The sequence below is a fragment of the Musa acuminata genome, chromosome BXJ1-6 (assembly GCF_036884655.1).
Source record: "Musa acuminata AAA Group cultivar baxijiao chromosome BXJ1-6, Cavendish_Baxijiao_AAA, whole genome shotgun sequence".
Lineage (NCBI taxonomy): Eukaryota > Viridiplantae > Streptophyta > Magnoliopsida > Zingiberales > Musaceae > Musa > Musa acuminata.
The window spans coordinates 5,836,482-5,861,594 of record NC_088332.1 but is presented as its reverse complement, the minus strand read 5'-3'; the positions used below and the strand labels follow the sequence as shown (position 1 = coordinate 5,861,594).

Below are 25,113 nucleotides of genomic sequence, written 5' to 3'. Positions count from 1 at the left end.
ATAGCCAGAAACTGATCGGGCGAGGTTTGACCCAGAGTTGACCAGAGTGAATGCAGGCAGCGATGGCTAGGAGACAACGTAGTACCGGCGGCGGAAGAAGTGGATTGATGGACAGAGCCTTCAACTCAGATCTAAAGAAACCGAACACCGGAAGGAAAGGGAAGACATGGTCTTGGCTTGTCAGGAACACAAGATAAACAGATGGATAGTGGAGTTCTTCGTTTCTTTGCTACACATGCTCTGTTCACATCATGTCAGCATAGCCAGCGACCACCGTAACGCGTCTTCCTCCTCGCATCCTTTCCCATTTATCCTAATCCCCTCTTGTCGATCTCCCCACCCTCGCCGGTCACCTCGCGTCATCCGACCGAGTGGGGGCAAGGAGCTTTCGTAGTTTGACTTCGTGGAAATTTCGTGGTTTGACTGCTACGGCAATTACAAAATCGATTGAAAACCAGTAGTATCAGATATGAACGAAGAACAACCAAAATACCCATTTAATTCAAAGAAAACACAGTATAGACAGGCTTCAATGAGAAATTACATGGCTGAACACAAGTTAAATTGCCTTGAATACGTCAATGTTCATCTTGGACCTGATAAAAGGGATGCAGATGGTGCAGGCGAAGCATCCAAATGGTGATCATAATGATCCCCGTTTCTTGGCATTATGGAAGTATTCATGAAAAAATTATAGTCCAGATCGGTTTCAACATTCCTTGCACCTTCCAAAACCTTTACCACGGTCGACATGGAAGGCCTTCTATTGCTGTCACCCTGTAAGCACCATACTGCTAGCTTGATCATCTCAATGGCTTCTTTCTTGTGCAGCTTCATCTCATCACTACGACTGTCGATAATGTCTTCCAATCGATTTGATTTGATCATATCTTGCAGGAGACCGATCAGATGAATGCTTTCTTCTGGCTGAGAGTAATCCAAATTCTTTCTTCCACAAACTATTTCAACGATCATGACACCGAAACTGTATATGTCGACCTTTTCAGTGATCACTGACGTTAACCATTCAGGTGCGAGATACCCCGGTGTCCCTCTCATTCTGGTCATCACTTCCTCCTGATCCCTGTCGATGAGCTTGGACAGTCCAAAATCAGAGACCTTGGCATTGAATTTTTCATCTAATAGAATGTTTTGAGGCTTGATATCCAAATGAGCAATCCTTTGCCTACATTCTTCATGAAGATACGATAATCCCTTAGCTATATCGGCAACAATCTTGCGTTTTGTTTGCCAATCGAGAGTGCCGCGTTGGCCTTTGCTGAAGATCCACCTATCGAGCGATCCATTGCACATGTATTCATAAACCAGGAGCCTATGTGATCTCTCTGCACAGAAGCCAATTAGCCTTACAAGATTGATATGATGAACACTACCAATTATCTCAACTTCTGCTAAGAATTCTCTCTTCCCTTGGCCGACTCCATCCAATTGTTTCACTGCAATCCTCTCGTCTCCTATCTTCCCCTCGTAAACAGATCCAAACCCTCCTTGGCCAATCTTTTTGGAGAAGCTATCTGTCGCCAATTTCAGCTCTTCGAAAGCAAATCGTGTTGGCATTCCCGGAACTTGCTGGAAGTCATCCTCTTCTTCCTCCGTGGACTTTCTTCTTCGAACAAACACAATGATGATGCCTCCTATGAGAAATGCCGCAAGCACAGCTCCAACAATGCCTAATATAACACCAACGCTATAGCTCCGATTTCCGGGGGTGGTGTTTCTGCCTGAATTATCAGGTGTAGGAGATGCAGTGGTCATCTGCACCTTAATGTATGCAGATGAATTATAGTGAGATACGGAAGGCTGGTTGTTCTGCAACGAAAAAAGTTGTGATGGCAAAAAGCAGTAGCCATTTGAAACATTTGCAGCATACTGAAAAAGAGCAGCTTTGCAAGAACAATTCTTCAAGCATGCTTGTTTGCAGCGCTCCTCATCGATTCTTTCAAGTGCTGCAGCATCACTGTCGATGTAATTGAAGTAAGAAACATTGTCAGCAACTAAAAGGCTATGTTGTTGCATGGATTGGCAAGATAGAGGAGTCACAGGGAAGCAACCGAGACTAGATTGCCTATCGTCGACCGACTGGAAGTAGATCGAACTCACATTTGCTCCACTAGGGCAGCTGCACTGTCCATTAGAACAAATTCCATACTCCCCGCAGACAGTCGGGTAAGCACAATCATCCAAATGCAGAAGATTATCTATCACCTGCCATCCCTGGCTCGGTTCATCCCTCCAATCATAAATTTTAAGATGCCCGTCGGACTCAAACCTCAAGAACTGAAGCGACGGTGCCGAAGGCAATGAAATCATTTGGTCTGAATTATTCGATTCAGTAGACAGGGCGACAAGGCTGCCATTGAGGTACTTGATATGCGTTGAATTTTTGGTTGCTTTATTGCTACTAATCTTGTTCTGGTAGTAAAGCTGAGGAGGAGTAGAATCAACAAATGCATACAAGCCATCGGAAAGAACGGTGAGGTATACCTGACCTCGCGTCCAGTTGGTCATGGAGGTGTTGGCCACAAGCCTCTGCCCCTCTTTGAGTGTCTGCCCGAGTAATAACGAATCCGTTGGATGATCGAAGGATTGCCAGACTAGCTTGCCATCTTGATCGAAAAGTACGAGATTTCCAGACACTGATATGTTCATGCCGACAACGGACCTGCCTGAGGTGCCGGTGGACCAAACGGTGGTGCCGTTGGCGTCGTGGAGAACCAAGTCGCCGCCTGCGGTGAAATGGAGTGTGGCGTTGGCGCCCACGGGGCGGTCTCGGTTGGCGGACCAGACGACCTGGGGGGAAGCCAAGGTGGGCAGGGTGATTCCGCCGCCGCCGTTGGTGTAGACGGCGAAGACGGCGAAGAGAAAGGCGACACAGGGTTCTCTGCAGAAGAAGCCGCAGGCGAAGGTGGGCCCGAAGAAGCTGGGGCTGATGCGGAGGAGGATGGAGCGGACCTGGGAGCCGTCTATGAAGTTGACGGTGTGCGACAGCTGAGAGGGGTCGTTGGTCCATATCGTGGAGAGATTGGCGGACGGGTAATCCAACTGTGCTCGAAGAAGAGGAGGAATAGCCAAGAGGAGGAGGAGGAGGAGGAGGAGGTGGTGGCCGGCCGACAGCATGGTGGAGGGATCTGTAGCTACGAATGGTTCAAGCGAGGATTTCTTACCGAGAAAGCAGTAATCGGGGACGAGATCTTTGGTCATTCATGGCTAGCTATGGAGCAACGCAGGCTGGACCGCCGCCGCCGCGGTTTTGGTGTGTGATGAAAAGCCGGACGGATGGCGAAGCCTTGACGCAGATCTAAAGAAGCTGAGATGCAGATCCAAAACCAGGTCAACAAAGCAACGCTTTCCTTCGTTGACGTCTCTCTCTCTCTCTCTCTCTCTCTATATATATATATATATATATATATATATATATATATATAGTTATCACATTTCCTATTACATGATACAAATAAAAAAGAGTTACTCATAAGATAGAATTAGATGATTCATCACAACATACAATCCTCTTGTCGAAGAAGTTTGTAACATTCCAATTAATCTCTCATTAGAAATAAATAAAACTAAAATTAACTTTAAAAAAATAAAAAATATTAATAGAGTCATTATTAAATGTTATGTTGGAATCACGAGATTAGCGTTAAGGTTTCGAACATCGATGAGGTTGGCTCTGTTGCACCAAGGGAGATGTAGAAATGATAATAGACTCGCAAAAACTGATGTGATAGAAGAACCAATTTTGTCCATGCTATCCAATCAGATCTCATTTAATGAGAGATCCGAGATAAGAATTACCTCCGATGATCTATTGAATGAGTAAAGGAAGGTAGTTCTCATTAATGCAGTCATAAATGGCCTCCCAAGTTCATGAATATTATCGGTAGAAATCATTCTCCGGCCTGAAAGAATATTGAGAGAGTTTATCCTTATAAGAAGAAGTGCAACCATTAGCTATTAGGAAAACAAGAGGATTCTGTCTGTTGTTAACTAGGAGGATAAATTAAGTGATTGACTGATATTAAATGTGGTTCCATTAGTCAAAAATTCATTCTAAAATAACATAAAATTAAGCATTAACAATATGATTAGTTAAAACAAGTGATTCCATTAATTAAAGTTCATTCTAAACGAATCAGCCATTGCTGTGATCTGAGAGTGACACACAGTTGCTATAAAAATTAATGGTGTTAGATAACATTATATATACTTCATCATTCAGAGACTCAGAGTTGAAGACATTTTTTCTTGGGCTTCACCACCATTAAGACTTCCCCCAAACCCTCACCTTTCCCAAACAACTTGTATTTTACTTGGGCTTCACCAACCTACCTCAGCTTGTGACATTTAGATCATCACTGGTTTGGCATTGGCTCCTCACTAGCAGGAACTTTATACATCTGATATGTGTGGATTACAAAGCAGCAGATGATGCTTGATCATTCAATTTGGCACATCAATCAAAGAGAAAACAGGACATGTGAGCATAACATGGCCTTGGATTCTTCCATCAACATGTTTATTATTCTATGTTTCTGCAGGTGACATCTACATTTCTTCTGTATGATCCCTTTAACATACATGCAATATACATCTTATATGTTGTATCTAAATCAGTAGTTAAAGGTGTGTTCATTTCTTTATCGAAAGGTATCTCTGTCGCCGCTGCTTTCCTCGACTAGTGCTGTCAATTCTGGCTGTTCCCACTGCCTTACACTGTCACTGCACCTACTTTTCCCCTCTCGAGAATCGTCGCTACTGCTGCTGCTGCTGCTGCTGCGGCTACTTCTCTGTAGATTTGGAGAGGGAATGGAGCCTGCCAAGGGGGCGCCACCGCCGCCGCCGACCGATCTGGGGACAGTTGCCCGGACGCTCAGCAAGATCCTTCGCCCGCGCCTCTCCTCCGCTCGCTCTGTTGGTGGCGAGTACGATGTGATCCACAAGCTGAAGCTCACGCGGGACTTCGGTGGGTACTCTGGCAGTCTCTCTGACTGCCACGGCGATAGCTTACAGAAAGCTGAAGCGGAGACTAAGCAGCAGCAGCGGAAGAGTGATGCTTCTTCCAGTGATAGAGAGGCCATGGAGTTCCTCCTCGCGAACCTCTTCGCGAGCGTCTCGGCCGTCAAGGCCGCCTACGCGCAGCTCCAGGTGGCGCAGTACCCCTACGATCCCGACTCCATAGAGTCGGCGGACGCTGTCGTCGTCGCTGAGTTCAGGCGTATCTCGGAGCTCAAGCAGTGCTACTTGAAGAACCAGGTCGACCCTCGGACCAGCCGCATTTCACTGCCTGCCCTCGCCGCGCAGCTCCAGGAGCTGCGCAACCTCATCAAGACCTACAAGATCACCATCCGCAAGCTCAAGGCGGAGCTCGAGCTCAAGGACGCGAAGATCGTCGCCCTCCGAGCCGAGCTCCTCGAATCCGAGAGCAAGGTCCGGGCTTTGGAGGCTAAACTCCACCCCAACCGCTCCCTCGCCGCCATCGACGCCCTCCACCTCTCCGGCCTCAACCCCACCCATTTCCTCACCGCGTTGCGGTTCACCTACAAATCGATCAGATCCTTCGTCCATCTGATGGTGAAGATGATGGAGTCCGCCGGATGGGACCTCGACGCCGCCGCAGGATCAATCCAACCAGACATGCTCCGCCGGAGAATCCCCGGCCACCGCGTCTTCGCCTTCGAATCCTACGTCTGCCGGAGGATGTTCTCTGGATTCAGCCACCAAAGCTTCGGCCTTTCTTCCTTGGAAGAATGCTCGGGTTGGGATCGCCGGCAATTCTTCGACGATTTCACCCGGCTGAAGTCGATCGCACTGGATCAGAATCCAGGGTGTCCACCGTCGCCGGCAGCGCAGCTATGCAGGGCGAAGTACTTGTCGCTGGTGCATCCGAAGATGGAATCTTCCTTCTTCGGCGATCTCGACCACAGAGAGACGGTGGGCTCCGGGTGGGGCTTCCCAGCCTCCGAGTTCTTCGCCGGGTTCGCCGAGATGGCGAGACGAGTGTGGCTCCTCCACTGCCTCTTCTTCTCGTTCAAGCCGGAGACCAAGCGGTCCATCTTCCAGGTCCGACGACGGACCCGGTTCTCTGATGTGTACATGGAGAGCGTAGTGGCAGAGGAGGAGAGCAGTGGCGGAGCAACCACGGTTGGCTTCACCATAGAGCCGGGGTTCAGGTTGGGCCAGACGCTGATCCAGTGCAAGGTCTACCTGATCACAGACGAGCCAGACTTGGACGGACGGTCGTGATCGAGTTCGTTGGTCATCGACGGCTGTGCTGAAGCGTCAGTGTGGATGTTTTGGCAGAGTAATTAGGTCAACACGTTGACTATGTACAAAATAGTGTAATGTAATGTTTATGACGAGTAATTGTTCAAAGCATGTGTACGTGACAAGAACAAATGTCATGTAACGAAGATGAATGGGATAATAGTGTGTGTGTATATATATATATATATATATATATATATATATATATATATAATAATAATAATAATAATAATAATAATAATAATAACATAATATCTCTAATGGCAATAAGATGATGATGTCGGTGTTAATAATATACTAAACAGATCTTTATAGGTTAATTTTAATTGTATCATTAGTATCGTCAATCGATCATTTTTAAGATCTTGATATCTAAAATCCACATCATGTGGTTAAAGGCATTCCCAAAAGTCTCCTCTAAATACACCTTTAACCCAATAGTGAAGAAAAGACACACCACCTGAAACTTTCGGTGCCACCAATTAAACCTTGCGACAAATCCTTCTTCTCAACTCGAATCGGATTCATGTCGCCGTATTCCTCCGACAATGATGCCACACTAGGGGTTGACCAATGCATCATGCACTTGTTTGGAACCAAAAGGTCAAACAACTTGTTGACTTTTTCGTCGGTGTTGGCGTGTAATTCCCGCCCCGATATGGACTACCGAAGCATTTCCGTCGGTGCTTCTAATGGAAGTTTTGGTGTGACATGACTTGGTTTAAGTTTTCTCTTCTTCCCTTTTCTCATAGATTTCAGCTTAAGCTGGCTTTTAGGTGGGTTGACAGTGGTCACTATTTAGCGTGTTATCCGAACTAAGCTGATCGAAGTGGTAGATAGTTCGAGAGTAAATGGCATGATGAATGGAAGGAGGTGACATTGAGCCAGTGACATGAAGACCCCGTTCTACTGGTACTGTACAGTCTCCAATCAATCATATCGAGCAAAGCCATCTACCATGCAAATGGATGGAGTAACTTCGTAACATTTCAGACCATCAAAAGCACTAAAGGAGTCACTTCTCCTTCAGAAAAAATTAAACTATGCAGTTCTGGAACTCCATTGCCTATTGATCTGTGTTAATGATGATGTTTCCACTTTGATACAGTAGGCAATCTTGTATGCAGTTGTGTTGGATTCTTTTGTGTGAAATCTTATGGTTTGAGAACATGCCACTAATGGCTTTGTGACATTTTCTTTAGTATTTTGTTATTTTTCTCAAACAACTAGCAGGATAGAATCTATAAATACAGGTTGCACGCCTAGCAATCTTAATCACCAGATTGCTACTAACGATGATGACAAGATTAGGTAGGCTCAGTGGCTCAAAAGCTCTATAATATTCTTAGAGTCTCCCACAAGCTTTAGAATTAGGCTTTGGATATATACAAACCTTCTTTTGGTTAGCATCTATACAGCACTTAAGATCTCAGGTTTATTGGCACTATCTGTTTGGAAACAATGATAGCTCAGCATCTGTGGTAACTCATTCATCTATTGCTTCGTTTCTCTAGTTGTTACCGCACCACAGATGAAGTCAATGGCCTCTCACTACATTCTTCTCTCTCTTTGCTATGAGTTGGAGCTGTCTCAGATCTTTGGAGGAGAAGAAAAGGAAGGCAAGTTTTGATGATTGAATCCTTTGTGGGTAGCAAGAAAAACTAATGATTAGTCTAGCTAATAATCTCAATGATGCTTGTAGGTAGAACCTGCAGCCATGAGATGCAATCATGTTGCCAACTCTTATTCTTTGGGTTGTACATACACAAGCACGCAACAGATACTTCAGCCAGGCAAGTAGATAGAAGCAGCTCAAGTGTCACAACTGTGATGTTACTTGTCTTATATACACTTCTTCTCATCTCTCTGATGCATCACATTACTTGAAGCCAAACAGAGCAAGAAAAGGAAAATTTGAATATACCTTAAGAAAATCTTGGATGGAATAAACTCCAACTCAGGTTGAGGAAGAAGAAAGAAGGAAGAAGTATTATTCTACGAAGCTAATTAATGGCCGACGCCAGGACTGGGGACTGATCCCAGCATTGATCCAACGTCGTCGTTCTTGTTTGCACCACGACCGCTTCTGTTCGGAGAAGACGGTGGCGAGCTTCTTCCTGGGAGAAGATGTTGCATGGGGGAGTCAGCTTCCGAGGGTTTGACGTTTTGCTCCTCCCCCGAGGAAAGCAGCTTCCTGGCTTGCAGAGATGGTAAGATGAAAAGAAAGAAGATGAGAAGAAGTGGTATTGTCTTGCAATATGAGGCCATGGTGGTGTGCTCTGTCTTAATGCAGGAAAAGTTTGAGGGTTTTGGCTACGCTTATATTGACGAACATGGTGCTCTCTCTCTCTCTCTCTCTCTCTCTCTCTCTAGATGTCTCTCTCTCCGCGTGCTAACGTAGAATAATAGTCGGATAACAAGACGAACAAGCGAGTGATAAGAGCGCGGAGTCAAATCGATATATCTATGCATTACATCTTCTCGTCGATATTCTATTACCGAGGAAGAAGTTGATGTCGGGAAGCTCATCTTGATGTCAGCCATGACACCACCACTTGGAGGGGACAATGCTATACGCATCGGCTTGGTTACCACCATGACAGAGTCTGTGCCTGTTGCTCTCATTAGGTGGAGGAAAAGAGTTGATCGGTAGATTCTTCCAGCTCATGGAAGCTGCACGGATGAAAGCAACAACAGGTAGCTCTTCCTTCCAAGGAAGCCTTTGCTCATATTCCTCATGCCTTCTTACCAAATAGTTGTTGCTGTATTTGTTGTGTGGCTGAGCACAGATGATGGGGTTGATTCAGCGTGGAAGACACCCCCTAACTCATGGAGGGAGAGCCTTAGAGCCAACACCAATGTCTCCCTCGAGAAGCACTTCTCTTGCACTGTTGGATCATCTCTTATCAAACATCTAGAGGTCCATCATTGAGAAACCAACAGGAAAAAGGAACGTAAATAAATAAATAAATAAATATACATATATATATTCCTTAAATGATTATTGTGAAGGGAAAAAAACATTTTAAATATCTTTCTAATTCAAACTAATTTGACTATAGTTAGCCCTGTGGTCAACATGAGATTTAAGGTGGATGAAGTGATGATGTGTTGCGGGTTGTACTTTGTAAGGGTAAATGAGTAATTCCAATATCGTGTAATGGGCTGTTCACATCACGCGCGTTGGTGTGTCCGTTTCGTGTTGTCGGTCGCTCTTTCGTTGGAGTTCTTCCTCCTCGCATCGTCCCGTTCCAACCCCCGCTCCTCTATTAGAGTCTCCGGCCGCGATTCGAGGCATGTCTTTGATTCTTCTCCTCGCTCCTCTATTGCATCCGCTTGGTTCGTTCTTGGTTTCCTTCTCCGTTTCTTTCCTCAGTTCTAGGGTTTGTGCGCTGATTTGATTTTGACGGAATAATAAATTGGGGCTTCGAATCTTGTAACGAGGACTTCGCTTTGGTTTTCTTCGTCGTTCTTGGATCAATTCTTAGTCCTTATGACCCTTCCAATGTTGATTGCGTAGAGATTAGCTACGAGGTTTTAGGGTTTTCGATTTTTTTTTTTCGATGTCTGGCTTCCCAATTGGCCTTCGGCGTTGTGGCTGTTCGCGCTCGCTCTTTGTTTTGTTGGTGACTTCGGTCATGCGATTTGGATCGGATTTTCTTGGCGATTTTGATGGGCATGTCGCTTTGCGTTTATAAACAGCAAGAGTTGATGAGGAAATTAAATTAAGTTTTAGTTGCTGTCTTGTATAATGATCATTAACTCAGGATCTCGTAGAATAAATTTGGCGTAATGATACTTGATATATGTTGTGATTCTGTATTGGTGAGAAATTTTGCAGTTTCATGGTCATAGTATGTTCTTCCATCTACCTGTGGCAACATGTATTTAGAAGAAGAATTCAAGCTTGTTTATACTATGTCTCATTATTTCATTTGTAATTCGTGTTATTGGACATATAATTCTTATTATGCACTTCTCTAGACTGACTTTCCTTTTTTCTTATATCTTGTTCACAATTTGTGCATCCATGATCTTCATAGTTGATCCCATGAAATTAATTATTGTGCGAAAAAAACTCTCTTGAAGCTTGAGATTTAGTATGTTGAGGATCTAAAATATTGGGCTTGTGTGGCCACTTCACATAGTTGTATTAGCAGAAAGGACTTGTAAAGACAGACAAATTTTAGCATTAAAAGGAGACAGTTCGAGCTTTTGATGTCTAATACTCCTGTTCCAGCTTTTTTGCATTCTAATAGCTATAGGCATTGCTTTGGGAAAACTTTGAACCGTAGGCTTGTTGTTTGTTATTCCCTATTTGTCAGTCTCTCTTATTTACCTGTTTGATGTAATTCTTTTATCTATAGGCACATTGGCTGTACATTTGGGTCCTTTCTTTTCTTGATGTCTCCCCTCTATCTATAGTAGGGATTTTCCAAGGAAAAGAACTCAAGCAATAATAAATTATAAAACTGTGTTTCAGTTTTATTTCAGAGCTTTCCTTTTTTATGTATGATACACATATTAGGCCCTCTACCCCAGGAGAGGAATTATAGTTGTTAGTATCAATTCTGGTGGTACTGTTTTTCGATGGTTCACAATCCAAAGAAATACTCTCAAAGTTAAATGGATCCTTAGAAACTCAGTGTTGTTAAAGGTGCTAGGTGCTTGCCCAAGCTAATTGAGGTGCTCTGTAATTTAATTGAAAAAAATACTAATTGGATTGAAGGAGTATAATTCTAAAAAAATCACCACAGAAAAGAAAAGCAGGTAGTCAATGAAAATCACAAGGACAACAACAACGACAGTGGGTCAGAGAAGCATCAAGAGAAGCTGTCAGAGGTGGAGGTGTAGGTGGTCATCGACCAAGATCTTAGCGGGACCCACAGTCGGTCAGATATGAGCTATCAGAGGTGAAATGATCGGAGAAGAGCTATCGAAGCGGTTATCGGTGAAAATTGCAGCAGCAGTGGCAATGATCAGAGAAGAGCCATTAAAGGCAGTAGTAGGTGAAAATCGCAATAGCAATGGCAACAATTGGAAAAGAGCTGTCGCAGGTGGTCATAGGCGAAAATCACAGTGGCAAACGGTTGGAGAATAACCGTCAAAGACAGGTGGCTACTGGTGAAAATCACTGCAGGAAAAATAGCTATTGAGAAGAGTTGTTAGATATGAAGATGAAGGTGTCCATTTGTGAACATCACAGCTGTACCAGTAGGCCATTGGATAAAAGTTGTTGAAGTGACAGTCGGATGGGGACCATCACATGATAAGAGGAGAGGGAAGAGATGTTAATTTAATGAATTGGTTTGGTTGAACCAATTCATCCACTCTGATAAGCTCGGCCAGACCAATTCTCTCAATCTGGCTTGATCTAAGCTCAATTTGAGTGGAATGGGCCAGGTGATCACCAAGCCGCCTAGCGCATGACCTCAGGCACCCACCTAGGCTTTGCCAGGTTCAATCACCTTGCATGGGTTAATTGCGATGTGCTCAGAGCTCGCCTTGCCCAAGCACCTAGGCAAGTGCTTGAGCACCTCTTGATATCACTGTATAAACTGATGTCAACACAGAAATCACGACCTTCATAAGCATTAGTATAAACAACAGATTTTGGGACAAATAAACCCATGACTCAGACATATTTGTGTTTAGGTTCCCTAATGGTTAAATATTAATCACTTCACAGCAAGTTAAATGTTCTCATTACTAGCTTCTTGGGTAGTGATTGTAGCCAACATGGTGTCTATCATGTCTGGATGGTCGCTTCTAAGAAGTGTAACAACTTTTCCATCTCAACATTTTCCTTTCAATATTTTAACTATATATTCCCTCATGCCATTTTATCATGGTATGAGATTCTGTTATAAGCGACAATCTTTAAGATATTGAACTATGGAAGTCTTATTTTGTGTGAGCACAGAAAGGACATGAAATGCTTTAGGATCTCATGATTATGTGCTTTTTACCAAATACATGGGGTTAAGGTGTCACTAAGCAGTACATATAAGTAACTCTGATTCTTCAAACAGATCAATAGGTTCACTTTGAATGCCGATTATAGGAGACCCTGCAAATTAATTAAGTGGATGGTTTTCTAGTTCCATTGCAATACATGTAAAGAAATCAGTTAAAGAATATGGTCTTAAGCTAGTAACACGAGAGGATTTTGTTTTGCATGCTACTTAGATGATAAATTGAACTTTATTTTGTTTTGCATGCAGATGAGGACAATTTGGATGATAAGTTGCATGTCATACAAATAAAGCAGATTGTGAGTTGGAGGGTAGAATTCGGTTTTAGGAATTAAGCATCTGCTATAAGATATCTATTGGTAATGTTGGCTCCACAAAGGCTTGGAGTGCAGGAGAAAAGCTCAACCATAAGAAAGTTCGGAGCTAATACCTATTAGGAAACTTGTTTTGTGCAAGCATATAACATTGGCAGATCCAAACTTCCAATCAAGAATTGACAGCTTGTTTAGAACAAATTAGTTGTTCTTATTGAACTTCTTGAGGGTATCCATGCATGGAACCCTTAGATGTTTTTTCTCCCTATGCACGTTGTCTCCTCATGAAATTTAATGCTGGTGATGAGGATCATAGATTGCCCTTGATACTTTATCATCTATCTATGCTTGTCTATCAATTACGGTTTTCTTTTCTTTTCTTTTTCTTCAGTGTTGTCATTAGAAGTATAAGCATGTTGCTACTGTGAGTGGCTTGCTGATCACTGAATCAACTCACATGACTGTTCTGCAGATGGATAGATGAATGCTGAAGGGTTAATAATCTGAAGACCATTCTGCTTCATGTCTTTCCAGTGGTCGATGCAAATGTTTCCAAGTTAAAATATTTCTACATGACTATGATCTAAAGCTTTTGAAGAAATTTCAGTGAAAGGTGCAATTAAGATCTGTTAAGACTAAGAACAATATGTTATATTACTCGGATGAATGATTGAATTTTATTAAATATTATCCAATGTTAAATAGGGTTAGATTGTCATCGAGACGAGATAACCTATAGTACTGACTTTAAGAAGAGAGAGAAACGAACATTTGTTATAAAAGAGGTTACAATTGTAGTTAATAGATTTTTTTTAAATTATATATAAGAATTATAATATTTGTGGGCGGATGGAATTAGATATGTGTTGTAGAAAATGAAAGAAAAAAAGGAGAAAATTTTATTAGAACTAGATGAAAAAAAAATTATTTTAAAAATAGAATAGAATAGAATAATATTAATCTTATTTGAATTATGATGGTTAATGAGATTATGAATCTAATAAAGTAGATTTTTGAAAAAAAATTGAAGATAGAGGTATAGCTTTTAGGAGTTGTTGATAGTTTAAGGGGTTAATTATATATTATCCTATGTAGTTAGTTACTTTTAGCGTCGTGATTCTTATATTTTTAAAAATTATATTGATATTCTTATAAAAATAAAATCTGGGTTCATTTATTCTAATATCATCGATTTTACTAATGAAAATATGAAGGTAAAAGATAAAAAGATAATTTTAATATTTCAATTGGTATTGGCGATCGACGTAGGTAGTAGCGAACAATGGCATCGCTAGGGTCACGAGTAGTTATTGTGAATCAGAAGAGCGACGACGAGAGATGAAATCACTCTTGTCGTCACTCTTCTTATTTACAATAGTTACTCGTGACCCTTGCATCATTATCCATCACCATCGATGTCATCTTCTATCATCAATTAAAATTTTAAAATTATATTTTTATTTTTTATTTTTATTAGTAAAATAAATGATGTTAGGATAATTTAAAATTATATTTTTATATTTTATTTTTATTAGTAAAATGAATGATGTTAGGATAATAGACATTGATGCTTTATTTTTGTAAGTATAAGATGTTAATATAAATTTTAAAATATAAACGGACGAATTCAAAGAATTTGCAATGTTTGAAAGCCACCAGCGAAGTAAAAAATTTAGGGGATTGACCAAGAAAATATCCTCTCTAACTCAAGCAATATTTTATGAGTTATTTTTTTATTTATAAAAATATTATACCATTTTTTTAAAAAAACCATTCTATAATATTTTTATTTCAAAAATACTGTAACATCAAAAATCTTGTATAATAAAAACAAAATACTATATAATGTTTTGTTGATAAAAATCAACCTACAAAACATACGTGAAAAAAAATTAAATTTGGATAGGAAAAAAAAACTTTTTAAAAAAGCATTTTTAGAACATTAAAAAATAAGAAACGATGGTTTGAGAATTTTAAAAAGAATGTATCATCTGATAAAAACCCAAAAAGAACATAATTAATCTATAGCAGCCCTGCTGCTATATAAGTTCAGTTGCAGCAGATTCAGCAAAAGTAGATTCATGACAATTTCAGAAAAAACAATTGACATAATTCACAACTCATCAACTGGTACTAAATGCCAATTCTGATAATGCAGCTCAGAAGAATTGAAATGCATAATGCACAAAATCCATAAGGCTAATTTCACATCATGGACACAAATACTTGTACATTTACAGTGCAGGCAGGAGTTGATGAATGTGCACCTCTGCAACGTTTGGACGTTGATGTTCGTGAAAGAATGATGACAAGACCCCCAAAAATAATAACAAAAAAGCAGTCCTACAATTATCGCTAGTACTGATATAACGAGATAAAACATTTATATTCAATATAACATCAGCTGCACCCTACACTGAGGTTCTGCTTCAGGCCTCCCAGCCACAGCTGTGGCGAGTGTAAGTGACGATTAGGAAAAGCAAGGAAAAAAAGGAAAATTTCAAGTTGATCTTAGTGCACCATTTCAACTGATGGATCATGAGAACATTTGAAGGAAGTTGCTGGCATAAGCCATAGGCTTCACGTCTGGATGTGGCTGCAAATTGTGACAAACCCGTGTTATTGTACATAAAACAGAAACAGAAATGCAGAAGAGGTAATTCATAGGTGCACTAATAAGTGCTGTAGTCCATGAAATCGAAGTAAACAAAACAAAGACAACTTTCGTATCATATGAGTCGGATCCATGACACACATTATGGTAAGCTCATTGATCAAATCAGGTCTAACTTGAGCTTGATGAATCCTAGTTTTGATTATCATATTGTCAGAACCCGCAAGTTAACAAGATGCTAGAGAATAATACTTCAAGGCTCTCTGCTAGATCATCCAAGGTTCCAATTTACCAATACGTGCATGCTAAGTTTGGAGATATGCAACATGTCTGAATATAAGGATGTGTACAGGTGAGTATGCAAGTATGTGAGAAGCAGATTGTGTGATCTGGAGATCATCATCCAATGCAGTAAAGAACTAGGGACAATAAAAGCACACTCACCACCGCTGAAAAAGAAACAATGTCTGGCTTCAGGTCCGGGGCTGTGAAACGAATAAATGCACCCTTGTTACCCATCTGCATCAGAATTGTAACATCTTAATATCCCCATCAAAGCTTTCAAACAAGATAGCAAGATAGATAACCCTAAAACCAGAAAACAGAGCATGGAATGCTGACATTGTACAATGTCTCCAATAAGAACGAGAACTTCTAAAATTCCTCCAGACCATATAAAGTTTATGATGTTCAGTACTAACTATATAGCAACAATAGTCCAGCAAACCAAAGAACTATGCAGAATTTAAACAGCATGCAAGACAAATTCTCATGCTTGTATAGAACGAACTGGTAACTAGTATTTGCGAGATAGGAAAAAGGGAAAGATAAGTAGACAGGCCATTTAGACCAATCACATCCAAGACTATATTACATACAGAGAACCATGTGTACCCCATCAGTTTGTGCACACCTCAGAAAACTCACCTACCGTGCTTGACAGTTAAATGAACCAAGAATGAGCAACACAAGCTCCATCCAGACTGTCTATATTCAAGCTAGACTAACAAATCATATACCATGACACAGATGTAGACGAATAAACCTTGTTTGTCAATCACTGTACGTGAAGGTTAACAGATACTTCTTGTATGTCAAATGCAGAGTAATCACTAAAGTTAATTTAAAGCTCTAAAGAGTACTAGCTTTAGCACATCATTAAGATCTAGATTCAGATTGAACAAACTAATTCCAGCAGTACCAATTTTAGCACTTTATTAATGAGATCCTGACAAAATTATTTCTAAATAGAAGTTATGGAGGAGACAAATCTAGAAACTAAAAGTTTTTTATTAAGTAAGACTAAGGTTGATTATACAAAATTTGATTTTTGTAAACATTAATAGAAAAACTAAGGACGTAACTAGGGTAAATAGTCAAGAAATCATGTAAATGATTAGTCTAGGTATCTTAGATCTATTATTCAACAGAATAAAGAAATTGATTAAGATATTATTTATAACATAAATGGATAGTTGAAGTGAAGAGGGGTATTGCAGATTTTGTATGATTACAAATGCCACTTAGATTCAAATAAAAAACGTATAAGATACTTTTAGGCTGACCATGCTTCATAACTGTTGTTGTTAGGCAGTTAAGAAATATTAATTAAATAATTGTATAGCAAAGATAAGAACATAGACATAAATGTGGGAATTACTAAGAAAAATAAAAGAAATATTTGCAATCATAAATAAGTAGGATTAAGTCCTGATAGAAAATAAAATAAGGGTAATTGACTAAGACCTTATGGACATATTCAAAACAGTCCTATAGATATTGTGACTAGGCGAGATGAATTAATTAGTATTATAGGTGTGAGGAAAGGTAGGTTGACCTATTAAGACATTACTAGATTTGAATGATCTTTGATTTAACTTAATGGCTAAAGAAGATCCATGTAGCCAACCCAAATAGTTAGAACTCAGAACATTATGAATTGTGTTGTTCTTGTATTTAGATCAAATAAAACTTGCTCATTAGAACTTAATAAGAAAACATAATGAGAATTAACACTCACTATCAAGAAAACATTACAAGGCATGCCATAAAGGTCTGACATATATAATTGAAAAGCTTACCTCCTACCATATTGGACTATAGTAACATATGCTTCATGAAAAAATTACATCACCATATTCATCAAGAAGCTTTCTATAAAATATTACCCAATATTTCATAATCAAGTACAATAATTGTTTATGTTTTGTCATCTTACAGAATTTGCAGTACTATCAGCAAACTTTAATTCTAAAGCATGTCAAAATAATTAAATATTTGGATTTTTCTAGAAGTGAGTCAATTTGATAACAATATTAAGCAAAACATAGAAAACTTATTGGTGTCTGCGAATTTAGTATTGTAATCACCTGATCACAATAATTTGGAGCAGAAAATACAGTAATAAGCTTTCCATTGTGTTCAATCTCATAACCCTCATCCTTAACTTCATGGGATCGAACAACAAGATCTGTGGAAAAGGGAGTGTCAGCACAAAATATCAGCATTCTATAACATGAGAGCCAAAACATATGATGCATTACCAAGATTGTTTTCTTGTAAGAATCTCTTCGTGACATCTTCACCAAAGGAAAGTCCGACTCCCCTCTTACTGGGACCTCTTCCTTGTTGAGGTTGTGGGTCACTCCAAAGCAGTTCACACATCAAACCTTAGGACAGAATCCATCAAACCCATGTACTTCTATGATAAATCAAGAAGACAACCATAGCAGAAAACAGGCAAAAACATGTCTGAAAATAGATCTAAGTTTTTGCATCCAATCTGATAACAAAATAGTAGCTAAGGGACCTGCTTTGGCATAGTAATTTTAAATCTGAACTATCGGTTCTGAAGCAGGCATGAACACACCCTTGATACCATAAACTTGAGTTTAATCATAAATTGTTTACTAAAAATAAATGAAGAGAGAAAACAGCAATGACTCGTGAGACAACCATAGAAACAGGACACTATAACAGACAAAACTAGTGATTCAACAGTTACAAAATTACAAAAGAATATTTTCATGTCAACATGAGAGCGAAACAGAGTTCAATTTATGAAACAGAAAAACTAAAAGATAAGGAGTTAGTAAATGTACCTTCCTCAGGGGGCTCACAGAATCGATCAATTGCCTGAATGTCAGAAAGCTTTACACCATCAACACTAAATAAACCTCCATGAACTACAAAGATTTTGTCATTTATAACATGTGCCAGAGGCAAGCAGCAGAACACTTCAGCAAAGAGTTCAACAAACATCTCGCCCAATTTTGATCTGACCTCTCCCTCAAACCCATATATTTTGTTCATGCTCTTACTTTCATGATTTCCCCTTGAGAGATACATTGCTGAAAATTTGGAAAAGTGAATACCTTATGTTAATAAACTAACTTCCACATTGCAAAATAGCTTGTAAATTCAGAAATCTATCAGTATTATACATTGCGGAGTCTTCTAGATTCGGGGATTTATGGATGCTATCTTAATCACTTGTCATTGACTTTTTGTGTAAACTTCTCATTAAATAGGATGGGATATTGTTAATGCATTGTTAATGCACTATACTATCAAATTAAAGTTGTTTTAAGGTAGATATGAAATGGGAATAAAGAGAAGTTAATGGTGAGAGTTAACCTGTTGGAGACATGCACTTGAACGCAAACAGCGTCAGAATAACTTCAACAGAAAAGGATCCTCTGTCCACAAAATCTCCATTGAAGAGGTAAGGGTTCTCCTCCGAAGGAAGCCCATTAAGCTCAAAAATATTTAATAGATCATAAAACTGCACTAGTGCAAAGAAGACAACTTAATAGACAGAAGCAACTTAACCAGGACTAATAAGAGACAAAAAGCATGCAATTCAGAATAACATATTACAAAACAATGTAACCAACGAGAAAAACTATAGTTCTAACACAAGAAAGTAAAAACACACTAGTGAAAACTGAGGTTATAGGTGCAAACAAGTTGAAGTGATTAGTTTGTTCAAAACTAACATGATCATGGTAGTTGAGAACCAATACTGGTCTTTTAATTTATAATTGTAACTATCACAAGAACTGATCAAAAGCAAGCAAATTCCATGGATATGCATCATTTGGGAGGTAAATATCTGGTTAGAAAAGAGCAACACAAGGTCATCCAAGCTAGAAAATCCACTAGTTCAAACTCAGATTTGTTTCCATTTTGTTTATTGGTTTTACCTTAAACAATTGGGCATATTTAAAGTTGTGAATGTTGTGCCTAACTCTAGATTTTGCAGAATATAACATATGGTCAAAGTTTGAGCTCAAACTACCATTTTTTGGCCACAAATTTTTCAGTGGGCAAAAACGACAGCTTAAGTAAACAGGCACCCTTACAGCTAGCACACAGCTTAAAATAAGATAAAACATTTCTTCACTATTTCATGGGCTCATTAAATTGAAGACTGTCAAACCAGCTAAAACGTTCCTAAAAAAGGGAAAAAATGAATAGCAAGGAAAAAAACTCCAGAAGAGAAACCTCTGATTGAGATAATATGGCTTAAATACTCCACACCAGTGAACAGTTTACATAATTACCTGACCATGCACATCACCACACACTGTAAAATGATGTCCATTTGGAACAGAGATATCAACAAGAGAAGGCATCGCTTGTAACATCTCTCTAGCTTGTAGGATGATCTGGTAAGCATACCTGTGATAATGAATTCAGATGATTTGTTAAATGGAAGAATATAGTACCTTAAAATCAGTAACTTAAAAAGTATATATAGAAACATCCATAACACCTCTTATGTAAGCGCCTTTGATTTTTGAATTCATCCATCATTTTCTTCACAAACTCCAAGGTTACCACTTCACCTTCTATTCTTGCACCAATGTATTGTGATTCCACCTCTGGTAACACGATGGTGTTTCAGAAGACCATGATGATAAAACACCATTAGGATCATAGAAAAGCTAAACGAATCCACCCAATCTCAATAATCAAACTAATTGATAAGGATGCTTAATGACTATAGTAACTAGTGCAACAAGGGAATGATTACAGCCTCCAAATCTAAGTTTCTCAATCAACATGCTTCGAAGCAATGATTTAAAAAGTGCTAGGCGCCAAAAGGCGCCAAGGTCCCAAACCGCCTGAGGCGCTAGGTGCTCGCTCGAGCGAAGCGAGATGCTCTAAAATATTAAAAATATAAAATACATATTTTAATATTTTAAAATATTCTCTACAGTTAACAATAGAGTGTAAAAAGGTGATCGAGGTGAGAAGCTGAGTCACAGTGAGAACTGAGTCGTGGACAGGAGGCTACTGTCTAAGAGCAGCGGCAGCAACAGCGGGTGGCAGCGGCAACGACGGCGGAGAGCAGCGACAACAGCAGTGGAGAGCAACGGCAATGGCAGCGAAGAGCAGTGATAGCGGCAATGACAGCGGCGACGAAGAGAGGCACAGGCAGCTGTAGTGGCAACGGAGAGTAGCGGCAATGGTAGCGGAGAGCAGTGACAGCGGCAGCGGAGACCGATAGTAGAGAGGAAATGTCGACGACGGAATCGCCAGTAGGGTTAGGGTTGAGGGATGTCGCGAGGGGGAGGCTATGAACCAACTAACGCAAATGCAACCAAACTAGACCTAAAAAGCTCGGTCAGTTGCCTGGTTTAAACCCGGCGCTCGCCCGAGGGCCCAGCGCTTGGGCTCAGGCAAGCACCCAGGCAGCGCCTCTTTGAAGCGTGCTGCCTGGACATTAAATGAGGTGTCCGGGCCTCGCCTTGCCTGAGCGCTTCGACGAGCGCCCGAGCGCCTTTTGAAATCACTACTTAGAAGTGCTTGTATCTCAGCCAAAAATCATTAATATAAATCACAACCACAAAACAGAAATTGATAAATATTAACCTTGTTTGAGAATGCAATTTTTTCTCTTTGTGTGCTTGCTACTGTTCACTAATACTACGAAGAAATTCTTGTTTCAATGTAACTTAATAAAGTTTCACCAAAGATTTTACAAGCATATTTGTGAAGTAATAAAGCATACACAATTTCATCAAAAAATTGTTAATTGACAATCATCATAGTATAAAGGTAATAAATGTCATAAGAGACCCAAAACATTATATGAATATATCAAACAAAATCTTTCTTTACCAAACAACAGTTGAAGGACAGGAAATTGCTAAAAATATACAGTAAGAAGAAACGCAAACAAGAATATAAAAAGCAGATAAAGGGCAAGCAAGAAAATTCATTTTAGTTGTGAAAATTTACCTATGGTGTGAAAATCTATAGAATCTGCAATTGAGCGCTTTTCTGATTCATGTACTGCAATGGCTTCTTCAAAACGAAGTTTCTGAACAGCCTTTTCACATTCCTTCAACTTCTTAGTAGCATCAGGATCGTTTGGACAAATTTTTTTCACCTAATAATGCAAACATATGTCAAGAAAATTGTGCAACCGCACAACAGGAGTTGTTTTGTGTCACAATGCAATCAGTAAAATCAAGCAATTCTGACCATGGAAGGAAAGCATAACCAAGATTCATTGCATGACTAACAATGAGAAAAACCAGAGCAGATGAGGCTAGATGATCATTGAACAAAGGTTGCACACTTGAACCTAATTTAGATGTTAGAAGAAAATTAAGCAGTGAAAATTTTCAAAAAGAAAAAGGTTAATCATGCAATTTCAGACAAAAAACTATGACATTATTCAACTTGATCAGTGTCACAAGAGTGTGATGTCTTTGACTTATACTGAGGAAGTTTCAGATAAGGAATGTGCCTGTTGAAAATCTTTCAAAGCTTCCTTGAATTTTCCCATAGCAAGATACGCTGCACCACGCCTATAGTAACCCTGCCAAAGGAAATCAGAATGACAACAACCAAGAATAATTCAACACAAAAACAGGAACACAATTATTAAACTTTCTCACCTTAGAGTATCTAGGGTCAATTTCAATGGCCTTTGTGGCATCTTGCACAGCACTGCCATATTCTTCAAGTTTGGTATGTGCAAATGCACGATTTGCCCAATATACAGCATTGCTGCCATTCAGTTCAATAGCTTGACTGTACAGATCTATGGCTTGTGAAAATTTGTTGGCTGAATGTAAACAGAGAAGTGTATCAAAGATATGATAACTGACAAAAAATGCAAATCATCATGAGAACAGAAAACAAAATACAAAAGATGCATTAGTAATGCTTTAATACTACTAAAGATGCATCTAAACCTTCATACACCATATTAGGGATTCGCTAAACTTCTAAACATGAACCATACACAAAAAATTTAGAATGGCTCAACTTTTTTGAAAATAAAACTCATATAAATTCCAATCTTCGAATTAGTACCGGCTTTCCTCTTGTTCGTAAGCACCAAAATGATCCTCAGATTTTGACACAAGGATGGCAAAACTTCTACCTAATGAAGTATCACTATATATAAGGTCAACATATCAGAGGCTATAATGCATCACATGTGTGTCATGTATTGAAGATGATGCCTGTTCAATAAAATCTAGCTGGTGCCACTATCTCCAAGTAAGAAGACATGAGGAAGGTGGTAATATAAACCGCAGGAAAAAATAACAGTCCCAAATAGACCATCACTTTATTCTATAGGATCCAATGGGTTAATATAACACCATAATTAACATAACAATCATATGCTACAATTTAACATATAACAACATAACTCACATAAAAAAATTCAGATTCTAGTGTCGTCATAATAGTTATTCATACCCACGTGCAAAGAACTCTTAGAGAACAAAAGATTGCATGAGCATAAAAGAATATCAAATACGATCTGCTCTTTTGAATCAAAAAATCAGAAAAAAAAAAAATGTGCCCATTGGTAGCATTCACCTGAAAAGTTCTAGTGCTTAAAATCAGTAAGAAAAACATGTCAACATTAAGTGTTTCTTTGAATTCCTTTTCTATTGCTTCAAAAGGGAGGAATTCATAAACTGCTCAGATCTTCATGCAAATTTTGAATTTTAACACAACAAAATTTGCACAAATACCCAGGTGAAGTATATGAGCTGCTCTAACTTTGCACATGAACTAAATACAAACTTTCCCTGTTATTGGGAAAGCTTTGGATGCTAAGTGTTTGGAAAAAGTTGGAAACCCATTCATGCACATGCTACAGAAATTACGATAACCAAATGTGAGATTCAAAAGAAGAATACAGATAAAAAAAAAAGCAAAATGAAAGATTCCCATTTACCTTTGAATGCTTCATTAGCTGAAAGCTTAATTTCTTCTGCTCGGTCAATGTTTGAATTTGCTGATTCAACAATGGTAGCCATTTGGAAAAAAATTGCTTCACGTTGTACAAGATCACCAAATACCAAACTTCATAACCAAATCTACCCTGTATGATACATTAACGAACAGAACAATAAACAAAACTGAAAGCTACTAACACGTAGATGCACTGAGCCATCTAAGAATCAGGGTAGTCACCATTTTATGCATTTAGATATCACTATTTTATGAATTTAGATATCCATGTAAAAATGGACTAAGGGTCTATAAATCATCTCATACAACACAGAAATAAATGCATGAAACCAATTATACTATTCCAAGACCAGACAGCTTAGACCTACAATTGATCATTTAAAGTTGAAGAGGATGCTCAGATGATATGGCTGTAGTGATCAGACGGACATCCTTGGATAATTTCTTTTGGTGCCTAAAACATAATTGTGACTAGAAAAAGATGAAGTAACGTAAATAATCAATATCACCCAACTGAAAATGGCACTACTTCATTAGAGTGCTAGCGACTCTTAAGAAATGCAAGTGCTTTATGTTTGCCATTTCCAGATGAACAACACAAAGTGACATATTGTACCCTACAACACAATCCATTAAATGGCAAATATAGAAGTCTCATATTTGTCAGTGCAAGAACATCCTAAAGAATATCATAGACCAAGGACTTAAATTTTAAACAAATGGCAGCAACAGTGATAAAAGAAACCTTTAATTATATCTTAGAATGCCATATGAAGCATGTATTTGTCATTATGCCTTTAAATAGTTATTATAGCTCTCCAAAACTTATGGGGCATATACTGTCCATATCAACTTCCGCCTTCCCCCTCTTAATACCAGTGTATCGCTGTTACAACAACAAGAACCCAATACATTCAACCACATAACTGTCATATTTTACAAAAATCTTGCCACTCATGACCAAGCATCTACAATAATTGACTCATCATACGATCAAGATCAGTCGCTACCAGTAAATAAACAATTTCTAATATGGTTAATCAACCTCAATTCGCAAGACAGCAACCCAAGTTATTGGCAATTATGTCGGAAGATATAATGATTCCAACAGATGTCATTCTTGATTCATCCAATGATCACAAACATGATTGGAAGACGCAATCAGCTCAACGACAGCCAAAAGTACTCAAAGAATCGAATCTTGAACGGCCACCAAAGACTAAAGATAACTGTTGTGGCCCCCTTACAACCACGTAAAAAAATTCGACCAACATTAGCTTCCCAGCAGAAGCAACCAAATTGCTGATCCGGTCATCCCTGCTCCGCGAAGTTCCTCAAGTTGCCTGCTCGCCGGCAATTTCAAGGAAAATTTTGACCAGAAATCGCGCAAAGACCGGAGCATCCACGACGGATCTCGAATTAATAGAGAGAAACAAGAAAACGACTACCAACGCGAACCTAAAGAAAACGGGCGACACAGGCGAACCTTTGGGAGTTCGGATGAGATTACACGGCGACGGCAGCTCGACGGCGGCACAGAGAACGCGAGGAAGGAATCAAAGACGAGGGGCAGAGAAAGAACGGAGGGAGTCGGCGGGATCAATAGGAGGAAGGTGGCGATACTTGGGGCGGTTGGGGGTTTAGGGTTTCGGTGGAGCAGAGACGGCGAGGGAGATTTGATGAGGACGTT

At 39.5% G+C, this 25,113-nt stretch overlaps 3 protein-coding genes and 1 long non-coding RNA gene across 4 annotated transcripts; 2 read left to right on the top strand and 2 right to left on the bottom strand.

Moving 5' to 3' along the window:
- Positions 1-284: 284 nt before the first annotated feature.
- LOC108953227 (G-type lectin S-receptor-like serine/threonine-protein kinase SD2-5) lies at positions 285-3,388 on the bottom strand. The gene is made up of 2 exons (XM_065186412.1): positions 545-3,388; positions 285-423 (listed from the first exon to the last, which is right to left on the bottom strand). Exon 1 carries the CDS (start codon positions 3,220-3,222, stop codon positions 586-588), a length of 2,637 nt encoding a protein of 878 aa, XP_065042484.1. The 5' UTR covers positions 3,223-3,388; the 3' UTR covers positions 285-423; positions 545-585.
- A 1,150-nt stretch (positions 3,389-4,538) lies between these two features.
- LOC135677660 (protein GRAVITROPIC IN THE LIGHT 1-like) lies at positions 4,539-6,405 on the top strand. The gene has a single exon (XM_065190030.1). It carries the CDS (start codon positions 4,831-4,833, stop codon positions 6,265-6,267), a length of 1,437 nt encoding a protein of 478 aa, XP_065046102.1. The 5' UTR covers positions 4,539-4,830; the 3' UTR covers positions 6,268-6,405.
- Positions 6,406-9,417: 3,012 nt separating this feature from the next.
- Positions 9,418-13,267, top strand: LOC103987040 (uncharacterized). The gene is made up of 2 exons (XR_010514034.1): positions 9,418-9,582; positions 13,050-13,267. It is a non-coding gene; the product is annotated as an uncharacterized LOC103987040 (long non-coding RNA).
- Positions 13,268-14,745: 1,478 nt separating this feature from the next.
- On the bottom strand, positions 14,746-25,084 carry LOC103987039 (serine/threonine-protein phosphatase 5). Its single transcript, XM_009405225.3, has 13 exons — positions 24,910-25,084; positions 23,407-23,553; positions 22,106-22,275; positions 21,955-22,026; positions 21,441-21,591; positions 19,969-20,077; positions 19,757-19,874; positions 18,828-18,975; positions 18,293-18,541; positions 17,735-17,860; positions 17,561-17,661; positions 15,636-15,710; positions 14,746-15,173 (listed from the first exon to the last, which is right to left on the bottom strand). The coding sequence occupies exons 2-13, from the start codon at positions 23,486-23,488 to the stop codon at positions 15,114-15,116; spliced, it is 1,461 nt and encodes a 486-aa protein (XP_009403500.2). The 5' UTR covers positions 23,489-23,553; positions 24,910-25,084; the 3' UTR covers positions 14,746-15,113.
- Positions 25,085-25,113: the final 29 nt, after the last annotated feature.

Bases quoted from the DNA above. Each gene is read 5' to 3' on its own strand.
- LOC108953227 (XM_065186412.1), bottom strand. From the start codon at position 3,222: ATGACCAAAGATCTCGTCCCCGATTACTGCTTTCTCGGTAAGAAATCC.
- LOC135677660 (XM_065190030.1), top strand. From the start codon at position 4,831: ATGGAGCCTGCCAAGGGGGCGCCACCGCCGCCGCCGACCGATCTGGGG.
- LOC103987039 (XM_009405225.3), bottom strand. From the start codon at position 23,488: ATGGCTACCATTGTTGAATCAGCAAATTCAAACATTGACCGAGCAGAA. The intron at 22,276-23,406 runs GTAAATGGGAAT...GTTTACATTCAG, and splicing joins AGCTAATGAAGCATTCAAAG to CCAACAAATTTTCACAAGCC. The intron at 18,976-19,756 runs GTAATTATGTAA...GCACTAGTGCAG, and splicing joins GTGGTGATGTGCATGGTCAG to TTTTATGATCTATTAAATAT.